This window comes from Periplaneta americana, chromosome 6 (assembly GCF_040183065.1).
Source record: "Periplaneta americana isolate PAMFEO1 chromosome 6, P.americana_PAMFEO1_priV1, whole genome shotgun sequence".
Classification (NCBI taxonomy): domain Eukaryota; kingdom Metazoa; phylum Arthropoda; class Insecta; order Blattodea; family Blattidae; genus Periplaneta; species Periplaneta americana.
The window spans coordinates 115,828,865-115,852,998 of record NC_091122.1 but is presented as its reverse complement, the minus strand read 5'-3'; the positions used below and the strand labels follow the sequence as shown (position 1 = coordinate 115,852,998).

The following is a 24,134-nucleotide window of genomic DNA, read 5'->3' as shown; positions in this document are numbered from 1 at the left end:
TTACTGACTGCACGAAACAATTTATTGTATACATCATGTATGTGTATGTTGTAAGGAAGGGGGGGGGGGTGTATGTCTCTTTCAAATCGAGGTCTGCCTCTGGTTTTTTCCCCACTTTCCTCACTGCTGGTAATGAGAAGCATGGGAACTATTTGGTTACTCAGAACTATATTATGAAATTTAAAGTAAAAAAAAAAAAGAAACCAGTTTTGTAGAACAGTTTATTACACTCCAATTTACAACATACAAGATATGTGGAACAGTATCACCAATTATATTTTTGGAGAGAAAAAAAATGATGGCTTTAAATTCTGATTTAGTAACAGACTAAACATTAGCTAGATGGTTACAAATAGATTACGACTGCTATAATCAAGACATTACAAATTTTACACTCTTGTAAAATGTTTGTGCTTTAGCACGTAGGTTGAATGTTTCTCATAGCTAATGATACTTTCAGTCAAAACACCAAAATTTGCCTAACCTTCCTTACAAATAGAGTCCATGAAATAATATAGACCAAGCCGCCTTCAATAAAACGGTATTAGCACATTTAAAAAAAATAGACATAAAATCTTGCAGGAATCAAGAAATATCTTGTTATTTTCATTTTAGATTAATGGAGGAAAGTAGTTTTATCTATTTCTGAGAAAACTTACATTCGGTACAAATATTAAGAAAGAATAAGATGTAATTGTCTCATAAACTTGTTTATATAATATGATATATCCCTATATCTGACGAAGATAGTTAAACATGTGAAGAAACTACGCTCTTTAGCAACAGATTTTTTTGATTCCTGCATTTTTCTTATATAGCAGAAAATGAACAATTTAATCAGTTCAGTGATGGAAGTGAGCTATGGGTGAAAAGTGATTTTTTGTTATAATTTACATATGTTAATGAGATATAAGTGTTTTTAATAGTTATTTATGTAACTGAAATGTATCTTTAACGGATGAGTATTGATGTTTATGGATGAGTCTATAATATCATATGAGGCCACTGAAGGTTTCACATACTTGTTACATACAATATTTTTTGGTACTCAGTCCGTAAAGTGGTTTCTAAAACTAATATTAAACTAAAATTTAATCTTATTTTCAATATTTATTCATATTGGCAGGTCTTCTATTTATTAGAATATATTTCTGATATCAATTTTACAAACATGGCCAATTGAATAATGTGTTGTCATGAGGACTTTACAGGATTGATTCCTATAATAGTTCATTTTCGTATACACTATAGCATAAAGTCATTGTAGATATTATGGGTTTATGGTTTAGCTCACTTCCTCATTCTGTGATTGAATATCCGATTAAGAAATAAAACTTTAAATTAACACATTGCGGCTACTGAACTGAAACTGTTTCTTGTCAAAAGCTTTCTATTTAGACTACTTCAAATGAAAACGTTTACTGATGTGCACTTGTTTTTTTTAAAGAGGCTTATTGCTAACTTTATATCTAATTGGCATCTGTTCCAAGTGATATACAAAGCTCTGAACACAATGATTACAATATATGAATCAAATTACTTCCAAATAGCATTTTGTAAAATAATATCTCTAACAGTTTAATATGTCAACTTCAACTATATAACACAGTTAATGTTTCTCTTTTGAAAATTATTTGGTTTACAAATAAAATGAAAATAAGGCTGCTGTGATTATATTTTTTTAGTAAATGCATATAGAATTCGTGCATACAGTGTTCATCAACAATAAAATATTGAAACACATAGATTTTTTATTTTATTTTCGTGTACAAGACACAAAATATGGACGGTGAATTGTAGCCTCAAGTTAACCATTTCTTCTTTTGGTATAAAATTAGGTGATTGAAGATTATTTTCAATATCCACGGTTGCATCAGTCTTACATTTAAATATATAACCTGAACCACAAGCTATATTAAAGAAAGTAACAAAGAAAATAAAACTAAAACATTGGCTGTGTGATTAGATGATAGAAAATGTAGTGTTTTTCTAACAATTATTAAATATTTGTAATTTTCTTGTTACGAAGTGAAACCAAGAGTATTTTACAGTACTAAAAATTATTTTTCCAAGTTAAATTCTGAGGAAAGTAAAAAATTATTTTACTGATACCGGTAGTACGAGTACATTTAATCTTTACAAGTACATATATACAAATAGCCTATTATTGTATTCAAATTAAGGCTCACAATACCAGTCAAAATATTAATAGCGTAATTAATTAATTATAATATTACTGTACAATCTACACTTAAGGTTGAGTTTCACAAGAAACACCCACATAGTCTGGTTGGTTGCTTTGTTGTCAGCAGACTAGTGTAGCTGTGTTATTTAGTAGTAATGGAAGTCTCTTTATTCACATATCAGGATTTTATTTTTCGTTCAGTATTAATTGCATATAAAGGATCAAGATTAAAAAGAAGTCCAACATTGAATTAAAAGCTGCCTTTTCATCCAATACTGGACGTTCTTTTTAAACCATGATTAACTGCGAAGGGAACAAGAGATCTATTTAGAAAGGCAACAACATGCTGCAATCATGGAAACTAGTAAATATTTGAATTGACGTGTCATGGCCTGTGGATTTTTGCACACAGCTATGACTTAAATTTAATTTTCGAACACAATCCTTAGTACTGGAATTCCAAGAACAAATATACATATATATTTCAAATTTTGACGATTACTTGCTATAAAGAAAGGGGAGGGGAACAAGTCATTGCTTTAAATGTCAATTTCATTAGAAATAGATACATGTATTAAAGTTATACCAATACATACATATTATATAGTACAGTCACAGTCTAGTACATACAGTCACGAAGCTTGAGGTGATTTTTTTGCATTTCTTGCGGTACAGTGCTCCAAGCGGTTAGCAACTGAGAACAATAGACTGTGCGATAGTAGTGATCCTAGTGGCTAGCAACTAAAGTTCAACTGTCATTGGATGCATATTCATATATGTATCGAGCTTTGTGACATATACTAGACTGTGGTACAGTACTGTAAATTTTGGTTATATTTAATCATCCACATTGCCTTTACAAATAAAGTTCTCTTAAAAAAAAATAACAATTTTGTAAGCATATAATTTGGAAATCAGCAGACTATTTAGTCTATATAATTATGCTCTGTTTTTGAATAAAACAATCCCTAAAATTATTAATATTTACTTCTACATTTGTGTTAAGAGTATATAGTAAACTAGATCTTTCAGGATGTTTTCTGATTTCCGTTATATTTGTATTGTGTATAACATCTCTCAAGTAACATTAACGATTTATTGTCTTCGATTTAATGTAGCAGTTAGGTAAATATTTAATTAGAACCGAGAAATAGTATTTTTTTTATAAGTACGGGAAAAAAAAATGATTCCAATATTCAGAATCATGATATCTCTGTACTGAGAGCAATGTATTTATTATTGAAACAAGTTAAATCCACTTCATTATAAAAACATTCAAAGGAAACATGTTACTTATCTGATACAAAATTATTCCGACTCGAAATTGATTAATATTTTTAACTGTATAACCAAAATTACATAGTTAATTCTCTCTCACTCTTCAAGCAAACCCTTTCAATGTGTATTAAACACAAAATAAATAGTTTGTCATCATGATGCCATTAGAATGCTCCTGAGTGTGTGATGTGTTATACCTGTTTTTTTGAAAGATGGGACATGAGAGTGCTGTGATCAGAAAAACAACTGAATGTTACATAGAATGGTAGGCCTGTTGCCATGGTAACAATGATTGAGTTGACAGAGTTACAGTTCCCAAGTGGTGAGTGCTCAATAGCTCTCTTGGCTGTCGCCATGTAAGCATGGATGTAACTGTGATGGATGCTAAGTGCACAGATTTGTCCCAGTATCTGTATGCCCTTTAAATTGTATATACAATAAAATCCATCGTAACCGACACCCAAATAACCAGCAATACCAAAACAACGGCACTTTTGGCTGGGGGGGGGGGGGAAATTAAATCTGCCAGATTGCTACAGTTTTTAGAAAGTTCGCATGAACTTTAATTTTGAATGAATATTCGAACCTAAACTTTGTGTATTGTGATGTCTTTTAATAGAGAGAATTCACACATTTTTATGTTTATTTAGTTATGTTCGGGCTGTCAGTGTTGCCACATTAGGAAGTTTGCATGAACTTTCATTTTCACTGAATATTCTGACCTAAAATTAGTGTATTATTTGTGTTGTATGATATATTTTAATAAGGAAAACCCACACAGTTTTTATGTTTATTCAGTTAAGAGCAAGTGTTAGAGAAATAAGCTTCATAAGACTACACTTCCAACATTTGGTACCATGAAATACGAACTTTTTTATACATACCAGTATTTATTCAATTATCCAGCAAAATCTCGTATCCGGACGTAGTTTGGTCCCTTTGGTGCCGGTTAAGAGGGATTATAGTGTATACATAACGAAGATCTTGACTGATTACTTTGAAGATAAATAAAATCCTGTTAAACCTTTTATTTAAACATATTTGCTTTTTTACATCTTCGTCTGCAAAATATATAAAAAGAATACAGGAATGTTTCCGATATGTGTAAAAAAAAACTGAATACATGAAAAGTACATTCAGTTCAATTTAAAAAAAATGTATATACCGCAGTTTAAATAAAAATGGTATCAATTGTAATTTTTAAATTTAACAAATTGCCGCAGAAACATTAATGGTCTAATAGCCTTACAAACTTTGAAAAAATAATGATAATTATTAAGCTGCCATACTGTTTGCAGTAAATTGGAGAAAATTTGTCCAACTTTGTTATCTAATTCTATTGAAGATGTTCAAAACTCCTAACAAAGTGTCGATTCAGTTCCTCATTTCGTATTCTTCTGCTTCACGATTTTTCTCATATGCAGAAATGATCAAATTAGATTCTTTAAGGAAATCAATTCCTTAAAATATATTCTTATTTGCATTTTATACAATGGAGCTCCAATCATTGTCATTTTCGATGATGATGATTATTATTATTGTTTCTGCTCACTGTCGTTTTTTACTTAATATCATAAAATTCGATTATTGTCGAAATTCTATTCTTCGTTTTTTGTCAAATCATGTCATGTGCCAAAATATTTATACTATTTTAAGTAGAATGGCTACATCTGTTGATATGAATGGCTATTAAGTATGTCAATGGTTAATTTTAATGTTTAATTTGGTAAACAAACACAGCTTCTCGCCAAACATACAATTTGATATTGCTGAAATTTCAGAATTTATTCTATTAAATCCTATTGGAAAGATAATAGATTTAATAATTTCGTATTAAATTAAATCAATATGACAGTGATAATGGATGTTATTTATTGCAATAATGTAATTTTATTCAACGTTATGATGTAAAAGAAAGATATTTATATTGTTGCTGCACTTCGAAAACTGCTGTGTATTTTTAAAAAGATTTTGCAGGAAAAAGAAGAAAGCATTGTTACCTTTAATTCCAGCTGCTTTCGATGCAATTTCATCATTTTTCTTATGATGATTCAAATTATACAGAAAGGAGCTTTGAAAATCAAGGGAATTAAAAATAACAATGCTTCTTCCTTTCTACTGCAAAATCTTTTTAAAAACACACAGAGGATTTTGTTGGTGCAGCAATGATGTCACTAGATTTTACTTTTTTGGAATAAACTAGACTGTAACATGGCTTTAATTATTTTACTATAGTTTCGATAATGGTTGTAGTTTTGTGAAAAGAATTAAAGACAATCACTGAAAATCCATTGCATACTCTGCTGTTTGAAAACGTTAATGTAAAATATAAAATTTAAACACTACTGTGAAGGCCCTGCAATGTGACAGTCTGCAAAATAAACCTAGATGAAACACCAACATAGAAAGAATGTGCCAACAGCCCTATTTAAATATAATACATTACTACTCATATTGATATATTCGACATTTCTTTTGCTTTTTGAATAAACGCTTTTAATCTTTTAGCGCAAAGAAATGTTAAAAAAAAAAAAGAGTTAATCTCAAACACATGCCTCAAATATCATTGTACCCTTAAGCACACACAACCATTGTTTATAGTATAATAAAAATATATAACAAGGAGCTCAAAACTATGTGAAAAATAAGACATTTTTCATAAAGCTACAGCTGAAAGTTGTTTCATTAACAATAATTACATCAAGATTTAAAGTTCATAAAAAATAATATTTAAAATGAATTGGGCTCCTCATAAAATGGATTCAAATAAATAAATTAAACAATACATAGAAAGCATATTAAAATAAATTCAATAAAAACAACTAAACTACATCTGTAAATACAAAAGTCTTAACAATATGTACGGTAGTGTCATTTGGAAATTTCTGCCAACTAACACATCATCAACCTTCATCATATTTGTGTTACAAACTTAACCCACAATGGATGCCAAATATCAATATACACAGTGATGCACAAGTCATAATACCGTGTAGCCTGAAGTGTACCTGTAATATTAAATATTTCATATAAATTTAAACTACAATTTTGTAAAGCTTGGAAATTGTAAACTCGTTGTTCAGTGTAATTCTTGTCCATATTACTGTTATTACTCAAGACAGAAAAATTAAGAGAATTCCTTTGGAAAAAAATTATTCTATATAATTCTAAAAACGTTCAACATGATGCATTTTTTTTTTTTTGTTAAATTCAGTCATACTTATTTATTTACATTAATTACTATGAAGGTTTGGAAATGGCATACACAGCTTTCCAATTCGTAAGTACACAAAAACCAAATTTAGCATATGTAGGCCTACTATGTATTAAACTGAAGGATTTACTGTAAATTTAATTTGAAGGAAATAAAAACAGGAAATTAAACAGTAATCCTACTGACAAATTATCTGAACTTCACTTTTCATCTCTATGTGGAAGTGAAATTTACATTCCTACACTAATAATTACTTTTGATGTTTATGGTTTTAAATTTGCACAATACAAGTATCAACATTACGAACACAATATAATGGCAAATTGGTACTGTAATGGACAATTAATTTCATTTTGGCCAAAGGACTGAAAGAAAAATGTTTCCTTATTCTAGTGTCTAACAATCAGTTTCAGTTATCGTAAAATGGGGTGAATAGAGACGAAGTTTTATTATTTTTTATTTCTTTATGTCAAAGATTAAATACAAAAATAAGAGTGTTTATATTTTCATTCATAATAAGTGAGCAAATAAACACTCTTATTATATTCACTCTTTGACACAAAGAAGTAAAAAATAATAAAACTTCATCCTATTTACCCCATTTTAAGGTACTAAATCTATTGCTACTCTTAATGATCTTGCTTCAGTACTGTTTTAAGAGAAACTATTTTTGCCTTTATAGCAATAGCAATAGGAATGCAAGTATCCTTGAGAGTGTGAGGCACTTTCTGTATGAATGCAAGACATTATTCTAGACTTTTATAAACAGTAATTTGTTTTATTGGTTTTGAAATCCATTAATAGAGTTGTACATCTACGAAGGTTTTGTGCCAGGCAATTTTAAAGAATTTTTTTATTAAAATGATAATTGTCAAAGCAGCATGTAGAAAAGTATAATGAAATTAAACGAGAATCATTAACAGTTGTTACATGCTTAGAGCTCGTAATTGAAATATGTAGGCCTAATATAATATACAGGGTGGTTCAGACCAGCCATAACAGTAATTTATTTCGGAAAATTATGCATGAAAATTTTCGAGACAAGAATATTTATAAATAAACCACATGTGAACTTTCACTTGAGCTTGATTTCATCAATCAGCCTTAACAGGAAGTAGAATCAGTGGCGTGTATCACTTTAACATTTCAAATGGGAGTTGGGTCAAATAGGGTACCATTTGATAGTGCTCTTCAAAACAAACAACTTTCATAGGAAACGTTTTTATCAATTCATACACTTTCAATGAGAAAACGTACAAAAAGACAATGTCATCAATATTGAGAAATGTTACAAGAGGAAAATGTAAACAAGACAATTAATGTTGATATGTTACTGAAAGGCTTGACAATTCCATTAATTTTTTTATAAATGTTCAAACTGTCTGCCGTTCTGAGCAGCACACACTTGTACTCTTCTTCTAACACTGTCAGTGACTCCTAATATTTCGGCGTGGTCAAGTGACTGGCAGAGTAGGAATTAATAAAAATGTTTCCTATGAAAGTTGTTTGTTTTGAAGAGCTCTATCAAATGGTACCTTATTTGACACCGACTCCCATTTGAAATTTTAAAGTGATAAGCCACTGACCCTACTTCCTGTTAGAGCTGATTGATGAAATCAAGTTCTAGTGAAAGTTCACATGTGGTTTAGTTATAAATATTTTTGTCTCGAAAATTTTCATGCACTAGTTTCCGAAATAAATGACTTATGGGTGATCCGAATTACCCATTGCCTTTTCGTACATTTTCTCATTGAAAGAGTAAGAACTAATAAAAACGTTTCCTATGAAAGTTGTTTGTTTTGAAGAGCTCTATCAAATGGTACCTTATTTGACACCGACTCCCATTTGAAATTTTAAAGTGACCCTATTTCCTGTTAGAGCTGATTGATGAAATCAAGCTCAAGTGAAAGTTCAAATGTGATTTAATTATAAATATTTTTGTCTCGAAAATTTTCAAGCACTAGTTTCCGAAATAAATTACTGTTACGGGTGGTCTGAATCACCCTGTACACTAAAATTTTTCTTGTAAATCTTTAACTTAGTATTGTATAGATGGATTGACAAAATCTAATTTTTCTCTTAATCCCTCAAGTATACCTATATTAGGCTAAAATACACACTTGAATAAAATTAGAATTTTGGAAAACATATTATGTCTTTCTTGTGTTCAATTTTTTCATTACCTCGTTAACATGTTTCTGCCTGTTATTGGCCTTTCAGAACTGGTTGTTGCTGGTCTTAGCGCCTTTTGTTTGTTTTTCTTGTGGGGGTGTGTTTGTGTAGTGTAATGTGGAGTCAAAGAGTGTGTTCTGAAATTGAGCTGTGCGTTGAGAATTTCATTTGGATGTTTTTTTGTGTGTCTATATATTTTGTATTGTTCTATCCAAATGAAATTCTCAACACACAACTCAATTTCAGAACACACACACTCTTTGACTCCACATTACACTACACAAACACACCCTCACAGGAAACATTAACAAAAGGCGCCAAAACCAGCAACAACCAGTTTTGAAGATGGCTGATAACAGGCAGAAACATGTTAATGAGATAATGTAAACATTTAACACGAGAAAGACATAATACATTTTCCGATGTGATATAGTGTTAAAAGTTGTGTAATCAAGATGTATAAATTAGAATTTCCTTTTCCGGAGGAAATTTTGAAAATTTTTTGGAGTGTCAGCACAAAAGGGTAATAACTATACAGTTTTGTAGCAAGTTTTGATAGCTAACTTCAAGAAACTTTTCTTGTTTCATAGTATTTCACAACGTAATAGAAGGGAGAGAAAGAGGAAATTTACAAGTAAAACGAATTATGCACCACTTTGTATGTTATAAGCACTAAAGAAAGTTCTTTAATGCTCTTCTTTCTGAATTTCTTAGTAATGAATGTCTAATATATTTAACTTATAGAAGAACATTATAATGATAAAAGTTGAACAAAAAAAACCCTCAACCAATGGCATGCAAAAGTGAACATCTATGGGTACATATGTATGTTCCTTCTTTCTGAAAAGTGCCAAAACTTGATTTATATTTATTTCAAAAATGGCACTATTAGGCAGAGATGCATAATAACAAAATCAGAATACATTACAATACTTACGAGAGAGAGCTCGGTACATTTATAGCTTAACACATAATTTACAATAAAATGAGGGACTGATACTTCCTCTTACTTGGAAGGCATTAGATACTTTTAATACATGCCATTTGTTGTATTACCAACTGAAGAAAATGTTATACACACAATCAAGTTCTATCCTGTACAATCTGCTATTTGCTATTATGATTGATATAGACTGAATATAAAATCATTCAATTCAGTTCTGAAATATTACACGTTTAAAATTAAGAGTATCTGTGGATAACAATTCTACAAAAAATGAGAATGTATAACATGTGACAAGGTGGATCACTTTGGTCACTTCTTGTTCTAATGTATAGTCTGCATAAATTTTTTAATGTAATTAATATATCTTTTTAAGATGTAATATTTTTGTTTGAAGAAATTTTCAACTGATGGCAAAATTTTGCAAATTCGTTTCACAAAGATATAGGCTTTTTCAGTTAAATGTTTTACCTGAAACCGAAAATTTAAGATAACTAAAACATTTATACTTGTATTTATTATTAGGGCCCGAATTCTTATGTAATTACATATTGCATTCCTTTACTTGTAGACTACTGAAAATGACAAATGTCGGCAATTTGTGATTCTAATATGGTTATAGTTGAGTTTCACTTTATATATTTTTTATAGATTCTTAGTAATATTACATACCGTAAAATGGGGTGACTTGATATGTTTTGTAGGTTGATGTTTCGGAATGAAACAAAATGTATCAAGTCCCTCCAGTGTATCAAGTCATCCTGTTTTATATGCTGGGGGACTTGATATGATACGAAACGAAACATCAACCTACAAAACATATCAAGTTATCCCTCCAGCGTATCAAGTCACCCCGTTTTACGGTATTAGAACATAATATTTTTGTACATATCTATGCAATTACTGAATTTTTAATTTTTTTATTAAATTCGTTTATTTTTCAGAGTAAAGTATTGAATTTTCTTTAATATATTGTATATTTGAGATAAATCTTGATGTCCCTGTCCCATAACACCATCTGGAGGGCCACCTTTTGCTCTCACTATAGTACACAATAATGGTAAAGTAGGGCCCAGAACTGATGTCGATATGTTCCATTCACAACTATAGAACGTACTTCAATTTCTAAAGCTGGTTTAAGGGAATAGTTTTTTTAAAAATAAAAATAATCATAAAACTGGGGATTTTAATTCTTTGTCTATATAAAACACAGTAGTTCGGAATGCCTCATCTCTATAATTTGCACAAATGCTTTCTCAGAATCTGGGATGGTCAGGTGCACTAATCATTTAACTTTGTTACAAACTGAAAGTAGGCTATTAGCGAGGGGTTTGGATGGGTGTCAAATAAGTCAAAATAACATTGTGTGTGCGAGACAAAAATAATTTCTAGGAAATCTTAGGGCACAAGAAAAAACATAGATTGTGGCAGAGACAAGTTGTATTTGCAAGCTATACAATGGGGTGGAAATGACAAATCGACTTTTCAGACTGCATCCTCCCACTTCAACTGACCAGTTAAATTGTGACGGTGTTCTTGTGAATTTAATGCATTAATAAATAGTGATTTTAAATTAAATATTTCCCCAATATTTACTACATTTTTATGCACATATTTCGCACTTTGATATTACATAAAAATCCGGGAACTACTTATTATATTTTTATTTGGTTTTATAAACGGAGCTATAGACTTAAAATAATAGTAACACTGAACTTTTCATATGCAATAAAAATACAGGATCTTGCAGAAAGTTCCGACACATTTGAAATTTTCGTAATCTCTGAGGTTTAGATCTGCTGCATCCACCAGTTCTCAAAGTCAAAAAGGAATGTAGGGAGTTTGGTTCAAAGGTGGTTGTCCAGTCAACAATGGAACATTGGGAAGATCAGAAGTGTGTTGCTTATGTCTACCTCTTTTTGCAAAATAACTTTTATTATGGAAAGACAACACAGATATTGACACCAGTTTCGATGCTGTAATGCTCCTCCTTGCAACACTATACTGCAGTGGTCACAAAGTGGTGTTTAAAAGGCTATTTAAGAGACGAGTACGTGAACAAATCGTTAATTCAAACAACTAATAATAAAGAATCGTAAGAGTCGATTCAAATCATCGTTCAAAAGAATAGTAATGAATCGGCATGGTATTGTAACCCACGATTCTATTTACTTTTTTGATGTAACCTGTCAGCGGACATTTCCGAATTGTGCCGAATGCTCCCGAGCGAGAGTGAAATCAAAATACTGCACATTTGTTAAGTGTGAAAAATAATGAACACGAACCTGAAATTTGCATGGTTAAATAGAGATGTAATGCAAAAATTGTACTTGATAATAAGTTTCAGTTGATAAATTATAATTAAGAAACACTATCTTGGATAATTTTGTAGACTAATGGAGGTCATGATGAATGGTTCCAGCCAATGAAAAAGAGACAATCCAATGTCTCGCCTCTTATGCCATCTATGCGAGAGATGTAGAACGTTTTTGTTCTACCCGTGATTTGCAAAGGAAAGTGTCCTGTGAGTCTTTCGTGAAGCATGAATGAATCGTTAGAATCAATTTGTAATGTATGATTGAATCATTGGAATCGACTTCTGAAAAAGAATCGTGTTGCCAAACTCTAGTATCAGCATAACATGATAATACTTCAAAACACAAAACTAGTGATAACAGAAGAAAAAGACCTCACTGAACTGTTGTACTGCATGTATTATCACTTCAACCATTAGACAGAACTGTAAGAATAATGCTTAATCACGCGAAGTTTCATCCATACAAAATCTTTGCGGTTCAGTAATGTTGGGGAATGTTAAAGTGAGTTGCATGGAAGGTTCTTAGAGTTACATCGCACAGATCCAAACATAATCAGTGAAATGATGTCTGATGAAGCATGCTTTTATCTTTTGGGATGTGTCAACAAGCAGAGCTTTCGCAGCTGGTGTCAAGAAAATCCTTATCAAGTGCAGGAAGTTTTCTTTCATTTTGTAAAATTAGTTTGATGTGATTTAACAGTTTCCACGATTACTGAAACTTGCTTCCTTGAGGATTAACATGGCGAAGGAGTAACTGTCAAAATTGGTACAGTATCGAGATATGTTAAATAAATTGCTTGCTTCTGAAATGCACCATCCAAGAATGTGGAATATGTGGTTTCAACAGCAGCTCATATTCCCAAGATTTTCAGAAGTGTGCTATGGGATATGTTTCCAGGATAACTCATCTCTTGATTTGGGGATATTGCCTGCCCTTCAAGATCTAAAGATCTGACTTCTGTGGGTTATACAAAGAACTGTATATACTAGAATTGACTAGACATGCAAAAAGTTTAAAGAGAAGAAATCAAGAAGAGATGGTCACTGTGATCCAGAAATAGCTACAGAAATCAATGACTAGTGTATTTTCTAGGGTCAGAGAATGTCTTAGTTATAATGAAGGCTACTTGAAGGCTGTTGTTTTCAAGACATGTGTACCGAATCTCCCATGCTTTGTGGACATTCTGATTTAACTTTGTTAAATACTGTGCAAATATTTTAGGAGTAGTTTTAAACATAAAACGTGTCACAAGTTTCTGCTGGACACTGTATTTTATTTACTGCGTTTCTTTATATTATATACATATGAAATCTTACAAATTTAGAATTGCTTTAAACATACAGTCTTTAAAAAAGTTAGCTTTTCACAAGTTTGTTGTACATTTTGATATTGTAATTGAAAAGGTGGATACCAAACTGGCGTAAGTCCAAAAGACAAGTTATGAGAAAAATGACAAAAAAAAAAAACTAATAAAATAAATCTGACGCCTTAGATCTGTTTGAAAAAACATATGCAGACACTAAGTCAAGATTTAGGAGATCCTGTTAAATAAACTTAAACACTTATATAAAGCATTGAAAAGGATGAATTAAAACGTGAATAAAGCAAGTTAAGAAAAAGAAAGAAAAAGAAAAGGACTTGGGGCACTTTGGAATCCACCTCTTCAAATAGGAGAATATTTTTTTTTAAACAAATTAAGTCATTTTGCATTTCATGTAACAAGAATATACTGTATTAATGTAACAACATTGTAATGCTACCCTCTTTTAGTCCTGTTTTGTAATTCTCATGTTTGACGTGCATTAATTGAGACATTATTATACCTACAATGTATTTCTGGTCATATAATTATGTTGTTTCAAAAGAGCAGATTGTCAAGATAGCTCTTGTGTGCAATATTGTGTTTATAACTCTTATTCTTGAAATGGTTAATTTTGTGCATAAAAATACAAATATCAATAGACACAGACTCGTATATAAATATGTATATAAAACCCAGTGCTGTAGGCCCATAATCATAAAGACTGAGTGAGATAGAGAGAGTTTTTTAAAAGAAGCATTACTATGGTTATTGCCAAGAGTTCTTTAAAATGATTTCCTATCCTCATTCTACCATTGTATATTTAATGACGATTATTACAATTTTTCTGCTTGTTATATTTTCCTTCATCATAAAAGTCTGTATGTTACAGTATAAAAACGAGTACATAACATTATCTTTAACTTGTAATCATTCATGCCAGAAACTGATGGCTTGAAAACCGAAGTGGACAATTTTCTCAATTTTTCTAGTAAAATGTTTACCATAAATTCATTCATTTTTTTAACATGTCATGTAGTCCACTCACATTGTCATCTTTATTAATTGAAATTGAATATATCTGGCAGAAGTTTTGTGTATTAATTGACAGACTATATCTCTTATAATTTAAATAATGAAACTTCCCTAAACCCAGTTCAATAGTTGCTAAATTTCACGTTATCACAAGGGAAAAACTGAGCAACATTATTAAAAAAGGAAGTTAAAATTGGACCTCATAATATATTTTGATACAGGTTTAGTTTGGTCATGTATTTAAGGAGTTTCACTTGATATAACTCGAAGCAATCAATCTTTGTTAAACGGGTTTAGAAAAATATACTGTGCCCAAGAGATAATAGGTCATCATAATTTAAAAGTACAGTAGATAATGTTGAAGTCTAGGTAATAAACTGTAATACAGTACAAATCTAATCATTTTATTATATAACCTTGAAACATATTTAGTGTATTGTAGTGCGGAAATATAGCACAAATATGATAACTGGGTAATGCTGAACTTTTTTTATTTCTCTCCTTTGGCAATTATCTTCTACTTTGAAGTCTCAAGATTTGGCAAAGAGCTTTCAAATATGATTAATTCCAACAAAAGATTGTTATGTACTGTATATGGGAATCCAACTTATTCACCTCAGGAAGTACCTTTTGATTAAGAAATCAATTGTATTGATAAGCAGAGAAATTACGTGGAAGTTCATAACAAAATGTTACAAAAAAACTGTAAAGAAAAAAATCGAAGAATGTGTACATATATATAAAAAAGACAAGTGTTATTCTGAGTGATAGATTGTGCAATAATGCATTAATTTTTATGCAATTCTTTGTGCATCTGAGGTGAATTATGAATTACATTAGCTTGAAATATTCACATAACTAGATTACTACTTGAATACATGGAATGAAATTTGAACTTTTCATAAAAATAAATTGGTACTTGTTTAAAACACTGGGTTAATCACTGCCAGTCAATGCAAATTTTTCTGCATCAACCATTTTTTCAACTTCCCGACAGAGATACATACATCAGAAAATTAAAATGTCTTTATGCTGATTATGAAAGATGTTTTGAGTATTTACAATAACATAAGTGCAGTAGAATCTTTATTATTCTGGTAATCAAAATTATCTAGATTGACTTTCTTTCTCTGGCTTGATTTTTGTCGACTTCAAAGAGGAAAGCCAAAAGCGATATGCTAATGACATTCATAATTTAAGAAATATTTTAACAATTTAACCCATTTTACAAAAGAGACAAGACATAATTTTTAATGTCTAAAGCAGTGAAGAGCCCAGTGATTTAAAGAATATCGTCGTTGTTCCTGCAATAACTACTGTGCGACATATTTATCGATTTTCAGATTTTTGTTCTATTAAATAACTTCAATAGTGATACAGCAAATAAAATCTCTTAAATGTAATTACATTTCTTTCTTTCGAAAATGTAAGAATTAACAATCTCCTATGTACCACTGCCATAGAATGAATAAGTGTGTTTTTTCTTCCTATTGAAAAATTTTATATTTTGCATATAGGAATTATTGCAGGAACGACGACGATATGAACAATTTTAACATCTGAGCAACCACACAAAGATGCTTGCAAGGGGTCCAAATATGAGACACACTAATGGCGAGGTACTTCTCATTTTGATTGGTTTCAACTTTAAGGATTTCAGGAAAGGGAGATTAAATCCCAAATTGATTCGTCTAATAATAAACGAATATTTGGCACATAGGGTTAACAATTTAAAAATTGTGAGAAAAAAAAAAAAGAAGAATTTCTGTTTCACTGTCCCAAAACAGCAATACACTCTACTAACTTCATCCTGATAACTACTCATATTTCTCTTCCAAAACTATCAAGAACTGTAACGCTTGAATACTATGAAGGATGATTATAATTAACAAGAAACAAATGGACAGAAGGAGCAGTAGCCTATTCTGTACCTCTTGCAGAACATTCTATACGTATATTTTAATCGAATATAGAAGCTATTTGTACTCTGAATTCTCTACGTTACAGATAAGCACATTACATGTGAAAGTGTGTCCCAATAAACGATAAAATTATATGTTATATGTATCTTACCAACAAATATATAAACTTGTATATATACAGAGGTGATACATCTAGAATGAAACAATATGGAACGAAGTTTCTGGTTGGAAATAATACCTACAACGTTATCCACATTCACATAAAATATAACAAGTTTTTGTATTAAAATGGTTTAGATGTTAAAAAAAAATGTTTGTACTCCCAATAAAGTTTTAACAAGGATAAATTTACTTTTTATCTGAAATTTTGTCTAAATGGTTACATCAAGGAAATTTTTGTCAATTTTATATTAAAAAAATCATAAAGGAATTCTGCTTAACTATATTACAAATTAATTTAATAAAATGTGCCCTTTGTTTAAAGGGTATATAATTGGGAATTGTAAATTAGACAGAATTGTTGGAAGTTATCAATTCCAGGATGTAACTGACTATTTTTTTATTTGATTTTGTGTCAATATGAAACTCACAATTTCGATCTTTATTGACTTTTCACGATATAATGAGTAGAACATTGGATGTCAGATTACATTTAAAGTAAAAAAGTGACTAAAAAAGCAATCAGGCTTGTACAAAAACTTTCACATGCAATTTATTTTATTTTGTCATTTATTAACAATTTAAAATGTGTTGATAATGGAAAAATATACAGAAAGAATATTTAAATATATTTACAACTTCTTTGGTAACAAACAAGAATTTTTCTCATTGTACACAGTTGTAATCGTTATTCTCAAATGTTTTCTGTTTTGCTCTTGTGTATTAATTAGTGTAATTATATTATATAACTTGGTTATTTGAGATGCTGTTCAAACTACTACATTATTTAGTGTCGATGGAACTGGTAATAACGAGATGGAGCTGAAAATTCATCATAGATTATCTGACATTTGCCTTATAGTTTGGGAAAACCTCGGGAAAAAATCCAATCAGAGCAAGTGGGAATCGAACTCACTCTTGAGCACAACTCTAAATCAGCAGGCAAATGTGCTATTGTTTGAGCTATGCCAGTGGCTATAAATTATATTGAATGCTTGTACAATCTATTACCCATTACATGTAATAGGTAAAATAGATATTACCTATTATATAATAGGTATTATCTATTACATATGTAATCTGTAAATAGATGAATAAAATCACCAATATGTAAATCAAATTTGTTTATATGTGAATTTACTTTTTGTTGGGATACAAGTATGAAATGCTATTCTGTTGAATATGGTGTCCTGCGCAACAATACACAAAACATGCACATCTCATCTTCTCCCTCCTAACCATGTGTGTTGTCCTACTCCAGACTTGAAGTTGCAAGACTTCTTCACACCTACTTCCACCAAGCGAACTTCATGCTTTTGTGTTACATTAACTTAATATTAGATTAAGTATGTTAAAAACCGTGAATTTTTATTTGGTATGTTGAGTTTTTTTTTATGTATTACAATACTGTCTTGATTATATATTATAATCAGTACGGATTATCCGGAATGATTTTAATAATTTTGAAATATATTTTCAACTTCTAAATAAAATATGGAGAGCAATTAGATAACTAAAATAAACTCAGAATGATAAGTATTTTTTTGCTGGTGTAAAAACATGTCTTCCATTGAGTTTTCATTGTACTACATCCAGAAAAGAGCTCATTCAACGAAAATAAATGTACATAAAAGGTTTTTTTTTTTTAAGAAATTAGCCATTAAATAAAAACAAAATATAAAGAAGTATTTTTTCAAGAAATTAGTGTGAGGTGGTGTATTCATGTATGTACTTTGTTTTATATAGCCTAACAAACCATTTTTGAAAACATAATTTCAAACATAGTTCTCCATTATCTGACATTTTGTTACGAAATTCACCTCTGATCACATTTAAGCCAGATAATCAATACTCTAGTGCAGGGATGTCGAAGTGCCTGCACTGCATGCTCTCAAGAACATGCACAACATTTCCTTATGAGCGATGATTGTACTTATCTTCCTGAAAAGTAAATCTTGTTGGATTTGTATTGCTTGTAGTAGAGCACGTTATACAGGTGCTTTGAAATCCCTGCTCTAATGTACTTAAGAAACTATAAATAATACTGAACTATATTTTCCCCATAAATCTTGTCATCTTCATTTTAGAATTTTCATAATGAGGTGCTTTTTATGAATGTACAAGTTATAGAAGGAATGGCTGTAGGAAGAATTCGTGTAATAACTAATCCAGCGATACAGAACTGGCGAGAGAAGGATGGAAAGCACGGGGAAAGCGTTGGTTCCCCGTCCACAGTTTACCAGCATTGAATGACGTCACTGTGATATGTGCGTAATCACATAACACAAACACACTATACAAATCACCTCCCGTACCAAGTCAATGACGTGGGGATGGAAGGGATGAGTGACATATTCCGATGAGTGACGCAATGCCACAATTGGCGCCCAGTTCTGCAAGCCTGTGGTGAAGAAATGTTCGAGAATCACCATTCGGAAATTTGTGTTGTTTAAAAAAGATGCTCAATTCTGTACAGTTCTGCTGTGGTAAAAGTGAACAACATTTAACGTATTACTTTCAACTCAGATTTGCGTTCATATTAATGTATGGGGGAAAAATATGTTAGGTATGGGAAAGATTTCTTGCAAATTAAACAGTTTTCAGTCACTGTTAATAAGTACATAATGAAGCGATTATGGGCCCAGATAGAAAAATATAGAAAAAATAAACAACCTTAGGATGCGTAAATGCAAGCAAGCAGCTACCTAATGCCTTTTGTACCACAAAACCTCACTTGCAGGTTACCTAGTGACTAACACATTAAGTACAATACACACAATACTCTGAACATAACATAAAATAGTAAAAATAATGACAAATATCAATTTAAAAAGTGCCAGTTCATTAGAATAAAAATTAAAAATGCTAAAACAAACTTAGCTGCGTGTTTTAAGTCCACAAAGGTATAAACTAGAGGGCATGCAGTTTGACTATCAGGGCTGATTTCGGAAACTGCATATTGTCCTGACGAATTCTACGGTAGATCTCAAATCTCAATAATGAAAAGACAATAGTTTTGTACATAGCTGCTCAAAATCATTTCAAGAACAGGAACTTATATTTATCAATTTCAGTCTGCTGGCTATTTAAGAACTTGTAAGGAAATTATAACCTGTAACCATAAATCATGTCCAAGTGATACAAAGCAGTGAAATTCTTAAAAATTTCACCATAACTCAACAGTTGTTAAAGTCTGAAGTGTAAAATCACTCATAAGCTCATACAATGATAGTAAATGTGTCAGACTCGAGACAAAACGAACATTCTCACAAGGAACGTTTCAAGTGAAAAAAATTATTTAAATTAAAAATACATGCTGAGTTGTTTCTTATTGTGTCTACTATAGTAACTTTAATTGTGATTAATAACATAAGAATCCACGTTCTTGAAAAATACCTAGTTTTTTCACACTTCCTTTAAATGAAAATTACCCAATTGGTCTATACTTCCTACCTTCATCATGTATGTTAATAAAATGTTACCAACATAAAATGGGTTCAATTCAACAAGAATCCTAAGTATGTTCAGAAACCAACCCGTGCCAATCCAGACAAATGTCTCATTGAATTTTTGTGCTTTAACAAGAAATGGAGAGAGAAAATGCATTTTTATTCCATTTGTAATCTTGTATAACTCAGCAGTGTCGACATTTTGACAAGAAGTATTTTTAAAATGTTCATAAACAGGCATCAGATTTATATGCAACAACTAATTTGAACATATATAAGAGATAATAATCAGAGAATGCATTTCCAATTGTAGTGACAAGATGTGTTTTATAGTCTTTTGTATATACTGTGCAGAATACAAAGTGACAGCAAATAATGTTATATATAAATATTTACGAGATGTGAGTTTGGAACTTCTGTAAAAATATACTTGTAACTTAAGCTGACAGCTTCACACGAAAAGGGCAGGTTCTATGATATTTGTAGTGGTCAAGATCTCTGCATGTTTCTTTAAAATACTCCTGTTTCCCCTGTCACCGCCATTCCACAAAGGAAACAGTCTATTGAGATTGCTTCATTAGATCCATATCTAAAGGTCATATCGTGAAAATTTCTTAGGGCCAATTTTGATTTAATTTTTGATAAAGCCTGCTTTGTTTATGGGGAAATTTGGTCTATATATTTTTCTTTTAAAACTAAAATACCTCTTTTAATACAAAAATAAAATGATTGTATTTTGATTGAAAGACAAATTTTCAAATTATTTTCTTACGTAATAATTTCTCTTAATTAAAATTAGATACATTTTTATTTTTGGTTATTTAACGACGCTGTATCAACTACTAGGTTATTTAGCGTCGATGAGATTGGTGGTAGCGAGATGGTATTTGGCAAGATGAGGCTGAGGATTCGCCATAGATTACCTGGCATTCACCTTACGGTTGGGGGGAAAACATCTGAAAAACCCAACCAGGTAATCAGCCCAAGCGGGGATCGAACCCGTGCCTGAGAGCAACTTCAGACTGGCAGGCAAGCACCTTAATCGGCTGAGCCATGCCGGTGGCTCAACGATTTAATGCTGCTGTAGAAATGATAGTGGGAAGTCAGGTAGGTACCTGTTTAAACTCAGTATCTTCCCCTTCTCACTTATGCTATCTATTATGCTTGAGGGGAGGGAGTATATATAATACAGTAAAAGCCCGATAAGACGCTGTTCAAGAGACAGGGTGTAAAACGCGTATTAACTGGGACCATGTATTAGGCGGGTATACTAATTTTGACTTATATACATTATTTATTAGCATTTTTCTTCATTGAAATACATGATTCATGAAAGGTAACACATTATTACTCCATTATGTAATTACTGTACTGTACATCAAAGACATTTACAATATGTACTGTACTTATCTATCGAAAAAAAAAAAAGGCATTTACATATAGTTGTTTGCCGTGTGCGTGTTCTCCAAGTTCTCATGTTTATCACACTTCAGTTTCTGCGATTACATCCTCCTGACGTCACAGCTGTAGTGATTGAGTCGCGATTTTTTATTATGGTTCTTAATGTCGATGATGGGATTCATAATGCATTACAGAGTTGTTTCTGAGTAAGAGTACTGTTCTCATCGTACTTTCGTAAGATTTCCAATTTTTCCGACACAGAAAGGGCTTTTCGTTTAACACTCATTGTAATCACATTCACAGACACTTCAATACACAAAAGGACAACAAACTGCCCAGCAAACATTTCCAGAATTTTATTACGGCTGAGTGAGGAATGTTGTTTGAGAGAGAGGGTTAGCAAGAGGGTGAGATATTGTAACTGTATGTAGGCTTTAACCATGCAGATAAGGAGTCGAATAAGAGAGTGTAACAAGAGGGTGGGGTATACTAAAGTATGAAGTATGAAGGTTTAAATTCGCAGGTAAAGGGTCGAATACCAATACTTTCCAGGTTAATGGCACCAGTGAGTTCAATGACCAAGATGTTTAATTTTTGTTATAGTACATTGCTGAAAATTACATCGAAAATATTCCACAAAAACAGAGTATTATGCAGGACTTGACTTATATATGAAATGTACAGGGACCGGACAAAAAAAGCATATTACACGGGATAGCGTAATAAGCTATCGAGGTTTTACTGTAATTATATTTATATCTCGATCTTCTTTTTAATAGCATAATTCAGAATTCTGAATGCATTCTTTTATTTAATTTACAGACAAAAATGCAAGTACAATTTTTCATTCCAACTATATATAAATCTGATGCCCAGTTATGAATCACAGTAATATTTGTTCCAATCTTTAAATCTCATACCAAGAAATCCAACGACGACTCTTGTAAGAGATGTTATGCAATATTATATTGATGAATTACTAACTTGCTAACAATTTCTTCTTTCTCAAAATGTTTATGATAAAGACGTCTTCAACAAGGAATTGTGATACGAAACATTAATACTGAATAGTAAAATATTTATTAAAGACCATAAAAATAGCATTTTTTAAGAGAGAGAGAGAAGGGGGGGGGGACAATGAAAGAAAAGCTGAGAAAAAAAGCTGCATATTAAATGCTTCATAACTTAAATTGCAAGATTACAGAACAACAAAATTGTTTCACTGCTTACTGCATGACTACTGTTCTTGACACAACTTTGCAATGATGTGCCTATCTGTTCTTACACATAAATGCATAATGTGCTAACGAGAGTATTAAAACAATAAATATATACAAGATGTCAGCATAAGTTTATGTACAGTCAAACTGTGCATGCCCAGTCCGAAAAAAGGAATTAATAAATATGTGCACTCTCGTTGCCGATTTGCTACCTTTGTGGACAAGCTTAATCTCTCAACATATATATCACTATATATTTATCCAGATCACTCCCATCACATCATTAAGAATGTTAGATGTCTATATCCACAACAACTCCCTAATTCATAAATGGAATTTAAATTTCTACAACTATTTTTTAAACATTGTACCAAAACATCTACAATGACTATATTTATTGATTAGTTAGAGTCGCTGCCTGCCGAGTGAACTGATAACATGGACTCATAAGGTGTTATGTTATAGTAGACACTTGCAAATGATGAACGGAGAGATGGGGTGATTTCCTCAACACCCGCTAGGGGTGCCTGCAGTCTTGCAGAGCTGCTGGATACTTTGCGTTTGATAGATGCAATGCTTGGAATTCTTGGAATGACACTGCAAGGAAATATTATACATAGTATTAATGCCATGTTTCTTGTCATCCTTGCTAGTCAGTGGCTATCATGTTCGCCATAAATAAGATCTAGATTCAGAAGCCCAAACCTGTCAGAGGCATATACTGGTTAAAGGGTTTGGGCTACCGCTGACCCTATTACCACACAAAATATATCTAACAATTATTTTAATTTTAATTACTATGGTAAAACTAATAATACAAAATTATTACATTATGTTATATTATAAACTTTTTCTTTTGTAATTTCCTTGGGCTACCGCCGGTAGCCTGCAAAATACGCCCCTGCTAACTGTAAATAATGAACTTTTAAGAATGATAAACACTTAGCGTAACGAAGATGACACATACTTTCTAATTATATGTTTTACATTTTTGCAACAATCCAGTTTCCTCATAACATTGCAAATTATATTAGTTTATAGTTTATTTTCTTGAATCTTAATTTAAAAAACATAATAAATAAATTAAGGATATCCAGAACTGAAATTACGAAATACTAAACTATGAAAGCTAGATTTTTTTTAAATTTGTATCATAAGTGTATACTAATATAACTAAAGAACTCACAAAAATTTGTCCTTTTAGCCCTCATGGTTAACAAGTTATGGGCGAGTAACTCAGAAAGTCCCTTGCATAACAATTTTCTTTTTTTCAGTCTCATAATTTGTGAATAGGTTCACCACACATATACTTCTTTAAATAGCCCTGGGTTTCAATCTACATTCATTAGATAAGCCTATAGAATTTATTTAATATTGTATTTTTTTTTTCTTGAAATAAAAAAAAATATACTGAAACTGTATTCACCATAAAACCCAGAGTTATTTTTATTCACTACATATCTGTGAACTTAAATACCAAGTTTGAACTGTTTATCACAAAATCTGCTTCGCAAGGAGCATTTTATAGCAATGAAAAT

At 31.2% G+C, this 24,134-nt stretch overlaps 1 protein-coding gene across 2 annotated transcripts in view; it reads right to left on the bottom strand.

Moving 5' to 3' along the window:
• Window positions 1–203: 203 nt before the first annotated feature.
• Window positions 204–24,134, bottom strand: part of LOC138701654 (uncharacterized) — a 52,828-nt gene continuing 28,897 nt past the window's right edge. For both annotated transcript variants that reach the window (XM_069828768.1, XM_069828769.1), the window contains one exon: window positions 204–23,193. In XM_069828768.1, coding sequence (XP_069684869.1) covers window positions 22,998–23,193 — 196 coding nt within the window. In that variant the 3' untranslated portion in view covers window positions 204–22,997. The remainder of the gene's footprint in view (window positions 23,194–24,134) is intronic.